We start from the raw sequence: 9,403 nt of genomic DNA on the forward strand, positions 1-9,403 counted from the left end.
ACAAGTCCAGTTCAGCTCCCAGCGGTAACACGGGACACAGCAGCTCCGCGCACTGTGTTGGAAATTGGGTTCTCAGCCGCGATACCAACATAAGGTGCCTCAGAGGGGAAGGGAGTGGCATCAGCACCTCCATAAACAGCGTCAGTGCCCCTTCTCACCTGAAAGATACACTCCATAGCATAAACTGGGTTATCAACGGCGTATCCCAACATAAGGTGCCTCAAAGGGAAAGGAAGGAGCATCAGAACATCCATAAACAGCATCAGTGTGCCCTCTCACCTAAAAGATCATCTCCTATGCATAAATTCAACGTACAACGACAGTATTCACCACAGGGATCGCTCCATACATTACCGTTAGAAGAGTGTACGTTACGGTAATGATATGGAACTGTACCGGGATATGCATAGCGCCCATGCTGCATTGTCTGGTATAGTATTAATAACAAGACAAGGACGGGAAGAATGAGACATAGAAGAAAATAGGAAAGTTGAAGACGAACACTCAGGGAAGACCTTTGTGAGATTCTGCTGGGGAAAATCCGAACGATCTCACAGGCAAGTTTTTGTTCAGTAAGGAAAACAGCGTGAATAAATAATAACCTATATGAAACCTGTAATATAAGAGAAATCAAAATACAGGAGCAGAACCAACAGTGGAAATATTAGTGCCAGAAGTACCGTTACTAAGGCTAGACCTCACCCCATCGACTGAACTGAACGAGGAAGTAACAAGTTAAAGTGGCCCAAGGTATCAGACTGAAGAGGCACAACGCATGGTCTTCAGGGTCCTTCACCTCCACCATGGGGCGAATTGCAACCTCCCGAACGATGCTGCCAGAGGAACGCCCCCTAACTAAGAGCCTCGTCCTGACTCTCCTCACTCTCCTTGCACTCACGAAGGTAAATAAGCCGTGTTGTGATAGAGGTGGTTACTTACATAAGAACATAAGAACGGAGGAGAAGGAAGAAGAAGGGGGATGAGAAGAAAGGGAGGGTGAGGGGGGGGGGGGAGGAACGGACGAGGAGAAGGAGGAGGAAGAGGGGGAAAGGGAAGGTGAGGGACAGGTGACCGAGGGCTGAGAAGGGGGCAGAGGGGAAAGGGAGGGTGAGAAAGAGGAGGCTGAGGTGAGGGAGGGAGGGATGGACAAGGAGGAGGAGGAGGAGGAGGGGGGGGGGGGGAAGGGGAGAGTGGAGACGGTCGAGGAGGAGGAGGAGAAGGATGGGAGGGGCTGCTGCCGATATGATGTGAGTTAGTCCCCTTTCTGTCTGTCTTAAATGTAAACAAACGTCAGATGTCAGGAGCCAAGGCGTCTCAGTGCATATTCTCCGCCCTCTGCCGCCACTCCCGCCACACACCGCCTATACCGTGACTCCCTATCCTGTTTTCCCTTTGTACAACGTTATGAATATCAGTTACGTAGTTTCCTATAAGAATATCAAACGTTTGTAACTCTCTTCAGCTAGTGTTCGCTTCATAGACTAAGCTTTAATAACAATACTCCTTTTTATTCTCGAGATCGACTTCCTTTATTTTTTCTACGATACTTTAATGAGAGAAAGAAACCTTTGTATCTATCTTCATCTGATTATAATACTCTCCACTGCCTAGCCATTTATAATAACACCCTTTTTATTGATTTTATCCTCTCATATTTCTTTTATAATTCTTTTTTATATAGCAATGCTCTGTTCTGTTCTATTCCCTGGTCTCAGTCATGTAGTGTATGTCCTCCTTATGCAAACGATCTCTCAAGTAGACGCTTTCTCTAATCACCTATACTTCTTATCAGACAAGGAATAGCTGTGTTTACCTATTGATATTCTCATTAACGTCTACCTAAGTTCCTCCAGCCACTGTTTATTTTTCTGGTCCAATTTACCGTAAGTCTTCAGAGTCACAGTCCTTATTCTTAAGTATCGGCACCTCAGATCACCTAGTTGAAAAGCCTCTCGTGGAAGATGCTGGGATTTCCACGGCCTGTTTCGTGATCCCAGTGATAGTTTTGCTCGGCTTCTGTATCTTACCGCAAGTCTTCACGAGTCACAGTCCGTATCCTTAAGTATCGGCACCTCAGATCACCTAGTTGAAAAGCCTTTCGTGGAAGATGCTGGGATTTCCACGGCCTGTTTTGTGATCCCAGTGATAGTTTTGCTCGGCTTCTGTATCTTGGACGGGAAAATCACCCACCTTCCATGAAAACCCATTTAATCTTCTGTGTGGCCCCGGATAATAGTCGTAATGTGAGCCCGGTACGTTTGAGAAGGTTGACTCATATCCTTCAGGCACTCGGGAAAGGTTTGTTTATATACTCCATCCCAGCTATTAACACTCTCGCCTGCTTTGCACTCTCGATGGGACAGTAAAAACAAAAGTCAAGTGGTTGGTTATGCACCTTAGAAAGGATACGAAAAATGGCTTATCTGTGAAGGTCGGCGGCCCAGCGATCACATGTTTTCAGAAGAGAGGTGAAGGAGGAACGTCGAAGAATGAGATGGAGTGGGAGCAGAGGAATTAGTGAATCACATTTTTGCTTGAAGTGGACGAAAAATGGCTGATCTTTGGAGGTCAGCGGCCCAGCGATCACGTGTTTTCAGAAGAGAGATGAAGGAGGAATGTCGAAGAATGAGAAGGAGAGGGAGGAAGGAGGTTGTGTATCGCGTATTGCTAGAGAACTTACGAGGAAGAGGAAGGGAATGACGCCTCTCCATGACTTGATAACACGATGATGATGATGATGATAAGGAGGAGGAGGATTTTTTTACAGCAAAGGAAACAGTTCAAGGCCAAAAGAACATAAAAAAACACGACTATTGCTCCTGTAAAATAAAATAGAGTAGCCAGAAGGAAGGTCGATATGGGATGGAGATTCAATTGATGTCTCTTATTTCTTACAGAGTGTGGGAGCGATAATGAGGGACGAGGAAGCTCACCCCGGCCTCACCCTTCCTCCGCATAGCAGCAGTAAGTGACGCCTTGAAGGGTGATATGATGTCCCTTGCACTCCTTCCTCTCTAACACTTATTTCCTATTATTACAACTTCTTCGACCTGCCCTTTAGCCACCCTCACCCGAGTCCCATAAGCTGCTCCCCTGAAAAAACAAAATATATCAATAGTAGTTATAGAAAGGAATAGAAGGGAAAGAAGCTGATAAAAGGGGTCCCACAAGCCTCTCCCGTGAAAAACAAAATATATCAATAGTATTTATAGAAAGGAATAGAAGGGAAAGAAGCTGAAAAAAGGGGTCCCACAAGCCTCTCCCCTGAAAAAACAAAATATATCAATAGTATTTAAAGAAAGGAATAGAAGGGAAAGAAGCTGATAAAAGGGGTCCCACAAGCCTCCTCCGTGAAAAACAAAATATATCAATAGTATTTATAGAAAGGAATAGAAGGGAAAGAAGCTGAAAAAAGGGGTCAGACGTTACATAAAGAACTAGAAGAATGGAAGGATGTAGAAAAAACGCTCGAGGGGAAAAGGAAAAAAAATATAGGCACGACTCCAGCAAAAGAAGAAAGAATGAGAGACAACAGAGAGGTCAAATTCGGAGGGAGAGGCGTTTTGATATGATATTATACCCATACTCTACATTAATATACCGTTACATGGCCACTCCGACGCGAGACTAACTGGGCGGCGCACTCTCGTACTGTCAAAAGTCTAAAACCACTCACTGCACGAGGTCTTATCAATGCCCAGTTAGTCCACGTGATGCATCTCGGGCAGGGCAGGGCAGGAGCAACGTGACGAAGCATGCAGCGACCTCGAGCGTTGTGTAGAGAGAAGGGAACAGGCTGAACCCTATGCACCCAGTCCTAAACTCCTTCAAGAATACACAACCCCGCTTATGTAACGCGTCCCCATCTCATTAGTTGCCTCTTGAGAAACTACTGAGTCCGTCCCTTCTGTTTGTCCTATCATTTCCCCCTCTGGCTAGTGACCTTGCTGTTGTCTTACCCCCTGTTGCTATGTGCCGTATAATGCATCACGTGGTGGCTGCTTAACTTGCTCCTCTCATTACCTGCACTTGGTAACTCAGGCCGCGGAAGGGGAGCGTCTGACGAGGCTATAACTTCCCGTGTTGTCATGCAGTCCGCGGCTCACACACACGCATGTTGTAAGGCCTTCCTTGGGGTTGTTGTAGGTGGGTGGGTGGATGGGTGTTTCCTTGGGTAGTTTTGTGAGCCTAGTGATAGCTTGACAAGGTTGCTGCACATTTGGTAAGGCTTTCGTAGAGGTTGTTGTAGGTGGGTGGGTGGATGGGTGTTTCCTTGGGTAGTATTGTGAGCCTAGTGATAGTTTGACAAGGCTTCTGCACATTTGATAAGGATTACGTAGAGGTTGTTGTGGGTAAGTGTGTCCTTGGGTAGTTATATGAGCCTAGTGATAGATTGACAAGGCTTATTTTGCGCTGTGAATGTGAAAAGCACTCATGAGAACCCGACTAATCTCCTTTGTGGCCTTTGGAAATAGTTATTGTGACCTCCGAAAGCGAAAATAATGACCATAGACTTTCATAGTTGGTATATAATATATAACTACAACGTCCCTTTTATCAGTGACTCGACATCTTCCTATCAGCGCTTTTTTATTCTTCTACTTCGACAACCACTTCACTGACATTAAAAACCCCTTCAGTGCAACTTTTTTTTCTCGCATTATCAGTCGAAACATCATCTTTGTTTTCCCGAACTTAGTGTACCTCCTCCTTGTGGTTGTATGTTTTTGTTTTGTTTTTTTTCATTCAGTCTCCCTTCGAAACAGTAGTAGTAGTAGTAGTAGTAGGGGGAGGAGGAGGAGGAGGACGAGGACGAGGACGAGGACGAGGAGGAAAAGGCATGGTAGTCCCCTTCTCTTTCTCCTTCTCCTCCTCCTCCTCCTCCTCTTCCTCCTTTAAATCTCCCTGGTTGGTCCCTCCTCGGCGCCACTGTTGCCACATCAAAACTTTTTCTATGTATAATTATTTCTGCACGGACGATCTCAATAGCACACACACACACACACACACGTACACCGGACATACACACTAGTGATGCAACACTACTACGGTAACACTGCGTTCATTATATTAAGTCCAGACAATAGCAGGAAGCTCCCGGCCACACGCGAACTCGAAATGAGGAAAGCGAGTCACGAATATTATTTCATTTTTATCCTATTCTAATTTACTTCATTTTATTTTTTATCTTCACATCTTTTTTCTTTATTCTCTTTCTTTCCTTTACCTGTGTTATTATTTCATGTTATTCTGTTAGTATTTTACTTTACTTGATTCTCTTTTGCTCTTCATCTTTTTTATTTTTATTCTCCTTTCATTTTTCATTTTCCTTTTTATATGTGTGTGTGTGTTTGTGTGTTCGTCCTCGCACTTAACATTTTCACCACAATCTCTGCACCTCTTGAATGCATTAATTTTTTACTTCGCGTTCAAGAGCGGGGTGCCGGCCGTTCCCTATATCTGCTTGACGCTAATCATATCTTCAAACTTCAAGGCTAAATGTCATGTGCTGTTCCTCCTTGTCATCGTTGTCTGGTCTTGTGATTGTTACTCTCTATCTCTTTCTGTTTGTTTATTTTATTCTTTTTATTCTCTCTGTCTATTCGTTTGTCCATCTTTATATCTCTGTCTATGTAATCTAGTATCTCTTCCTTATATCTTCTCTTTATCCACTGTTCCTCTAACCTTTTACCTTCTTCGTATCGCTCACTCATTCTTCCTTTTCGTTTTCCTTCTTTCCCAATTCCTCTTAACATCCTCATTCTCTTCTATTTCCATCGTTTTTATCTCTCTTTATATAATCTAGCTTCTCTTTTTCATTCATTCTCTTCTATCTGCTTCTTCTTCAACCTTGTATCTTCTTCGTATCGCTCACTCATTTTTCCTTATCGTTCTCCTTTTTTCCCAGTCCCTCTTAACATCCTCATTCTCTTCTATTTCCATCGTTTTTATCTCTCTTTATATAATATAGCTTCTCTTTTTCATTCCTTCTCTTCTATCTGCTTCCTCGATCTTGTATCTGCTTCGTATCACTAAATTTTTCGTTTCTTCCTTCTCTCCAACCCCCTTACCATCTTCATTCTCCTCTCTCTCGTTCTCGTCGCGGCCACTAACCAACGCTGATGTCGTGCAGGCGTGCTAGCTCGGTGCGGCTCGACCTACCCAGTGACCTCCCGCATCCCGCACATCATCCTCAGCCCTGGCTACCCGGCGCCCTACCAACCCTACACCTACTGCCGATGGAACTTCTACGTGAGTCCAGTTTCCTATACACCTAGACATGAAGTCCCAGAGTTACTGATTCTCCATTGTGTGTTGAAACGATGAAGAATGATTTTTTAGTTGGTTAGTTTTGGTTTGACTTGTTTTCAGAGTCTGGATGGTCCCAGCGCGGTTCTTCAGGTACAATGCCAGCTGTTCGAGATGGAGGCTTCTTCTGAGTGTTCCAGCGGTGCCTTCCTCGCCCTGCAGACTCTAAATAACCAGGAGGCCGAACGGTGAGACTCTGAGACGCTTTCTGCAATCACAACAACTATTTCCGAGGGCCACAAAGGAGATTAGTCGACTTCTCATGTTAGTTTTCACGTTCATGATGCAGAAGCCTTGTTAAACTACCACTACGCTCATAGAACTACCTTTAAAAATACTCATAACAATCTCTACGAAAGCCATATCAGATGTAGGTGTCTAGACCCTAGTATGTTTGAATATGGGCCCTAATTCGTCGAGTTAGTTAGGGAGATGAGAGAAGTTCACGTCTAACTCATGGAAAGTATTTAGCTGTGGCATTCCAACGTGCATTAAACCCCTTCTCAACACCCTACAGCGCTCCTTTGCATTCTCCTAACAGGTTTTGTGGCAGCGAAGGGCCTCGGAGTGCGGTCGGCAGCCACGTCTTGACGATTCACTTCTGGGGTGGGTGGCGCCTCAACGCTGACAAGAGGGGGGTGTATTGTGCCGTGACGTCGCTGATCGCCCCGCTCACGCCCCCGCCAACGTCCTCTTGCAGTGAGCCCTCTTGTTATACTCTGGAAACCCACACCCAGAGAGGTTTGATTGACTTGTCTTATGTGCCGCCAGAACAACCCGAGGAGAAGAGGAGCTGGGAGAGTTTTAACTATACGAAATTGACCTGTCTTTTTGCCACTCATCTCCACTTTCTTTTATAGGAGCAGTGCCAGCGGGGTTCTTTCCTTTGTTTATTTAAGCCCTTGAGCTGCAATCTTTACTTTAAAAAAATTCACATCGTCCAGTAACCACTAAAGCGCATTTTATAACCTGATTAACGAAAGGTCAGAGGTTATAATATTCAGGTTATCTCGGGCAACGGCTGGCTATTATCATCTGCAGGGTGTGGTCGCCGCGGCACCGTCCTTCGCATCGTGGGCGGGCAGGAAGCCAACCTCCACGAGTGGCCGTGGATGGCCCTCCTGGTGCTGCCGGGCGGAGGGCTCTGCGGCGGCACGCTCATCAACGACCGTTTCGTGCTCACCGCCGCCCACTGTATCGACGGGTGAGTCCGCCGATGTTCCTACCAGTCACACCTCCCAATGCCTTATACGCCCTGCCAGTAACCCGCCACACAAGTTCCTTACATAGATCTTCCAGACAGTTTTCATTTCCTGCTGATATGACGTCGACATACCATAGTTTCTTTTCCAAAACCTGCAGTGTATATTTAGACATCATTCTACATGAAAAAGTACTGGTATAGAAAATTAATAGAACTGCATGACGTGTTCTTTGATCCCTTTACGACATCTGATAGACTTTCATGCCCCTTTCCGTGTCTTTGGGTGCCAGGACGGTGCTGCCCAGAAACGCCCTGCCCACGGTGGTCCTCGGCGAGCACCAGCGCAGCGTGCCCGACGAGACCCCCTTCACGCGGGTGGTGCGGGTGGCGCGCGTCATCACCCACGAGGGCTACGACGGCGCCGGCAACTCCAAGAACAACGACATCGGCCTGGTGGAGCTCGCGGCGCCCCTCGATCTCGGCAGGTCCCCAGGCATCGCCCCCGCTTGCCCGCCCGCCCCCAACACCACGGACGCCGCCCAGAGAGTCACGACGCTAGGGTGAGCTCCTCCTCGGGTCTTTTTGTTATTTCATTGTTTTCTGACGCCATAAGAGAATCAAGCCAAGGAGTAGAGATAATATAACAAAAGATGCTCGTAACAGACTGCTTGCTCCACATTAAAGGAGACAGACTGAGGAAGATGATGAGAAATAATACTCAAATCTGGTTTTTGGGATGCCTTGATGTCTCTTTTTCCCTTCCCATAGCGAAGCACGACTGTTTTATCACTATGTCCCCTACTTGTGCTCTTCAACTATACTATTTATACTCCTACTGCTTCTGCCACTACTGCAACTACTAATGAAGATAAGAATATGAAGTGTGTGTCTGTATGTTGTTATTCTGTCAGTATGTGTATTATGCTATTACAACCACTGATGATAATGAGAATAAGAGTGAGGATAATTATGTGTGTGTGTGTGTGTGTGTGTGTGTGTGTGTGTGTGTGTGTGTGTGTGTGTGTGTGTGTGTGTTTCCTGTATATATTCTTGACCCTTCGGCACTACACAGGTGGGGGTTCACCAGCGTGTCAGGGGAGCAGGCAGACGTGCTACAGATGGTGGAGCTCCTGCCGGTGCCGCTGACGAAGTGTCGGGACCAGTACGAGGCCGGCATCATCACCGATAACATGATCTGCGCCGCGGCTACCAACAAGGACTCGTGCTTTGTGAGTCACTCCTTCACCTTCACCTCGTTAGCAGAGACGCCTGTTTCCACGAGTTAAAAAAGAAGAATTTGCACTGTTTATAAGACTGATAGGTAGCATGGTGAGAGGTATACTGCGGCAGGAAGGTTCTTTTTCATGCAGTAGGGGAGTAGAGACAGGCAGGAAGGTGTAAGGGTAACTCCTGCTGACCTTCTCTCTACAGGACGACAGCGGCGGCCCGCTCATGACGGAGGTGGAGGGTGGTCACTGGGAGCTGATCGGCGTTGTGTCCTTCGGCCCGAGTGTGTGTGCCCAGCAGGGGGTGGCCGGCGTCTACACAAGAGTCGTCAGTAAGTATCGTGCTCTGTGGGTCGTTTGGGTCCTCGCCGGTGAAGTGTCTGTACATCCAATTGTCTGTGTGTGCATAATCTCTTTGCTAATGGAAAAGAGAACCTAGTAACAAGCTTCCTTCCCTCGCCAGACTACCTCCCATGGATCAGCTCTAAGATCGGCCTGCCCACGACCTGCCCGGCGGTCTGAATAAACTCTCTCTGTACGGACATTTTCTTCAGACAGAGAAAAGCTTTGATGCAGTAACGAAGCAGAAAATACATGTTGTGTGAAGACATTTTATCCTCCATCAATGTGCCATCTTCCCTAAAAGTTTGCGATGAGAGAGAGA

General features: G+C 46.4%; 1 protein-coding gene across 1 annotated transcript; it reads left to right on the forward strand.

The window, feature by feature from the left end:
• Window positions 1–32: 32 nt before the first annotated feature.
• LOC126997660 (chymotrypsin-like elastase family member 2A) lies at window positions 33–9,352 on the forward strand. Its single transcript, XM_050858889.1, has 10 exons — window positions 33–902; window positions 2,898–2,964; window positions 6,134–6,252; window positions 6,373–6,497; window positions 6,851–7,008; window positions 7,351–7,513; window positions 7,804–8,073; window positions 8,586–8,742; window positions 8,945–9,071; window positions 9,203–9,352. Exons 1-10 carry the CDS (start codon window positions 804–806, stop codon window positions 9,259–9,261), a joined length of 1,344 nt encoding a protein of 447 aa, XP_050714846.1. The 5' UTR covers window positions 33–803; the 3' UTR covers window positions 9,262–9,352.
• Window positions 9,353–9,403: the final 51 nt, after the last annotated feature.

The sequence above is a fragment of the Eriocheir sinensis genome, chromosome 12 (assembly GCF_024679095.1).
Source record: "Eriocheir sinensis breed Jianghai 21 chromosome 12, ASM2467909v1, whole genome shotgun sequence".
NCBI lineage: Eukaryota > Metazoa > Arthropoda > Malacostraca > Decapoda > Varunidae > Eriocheir > Eriocheir sinensis.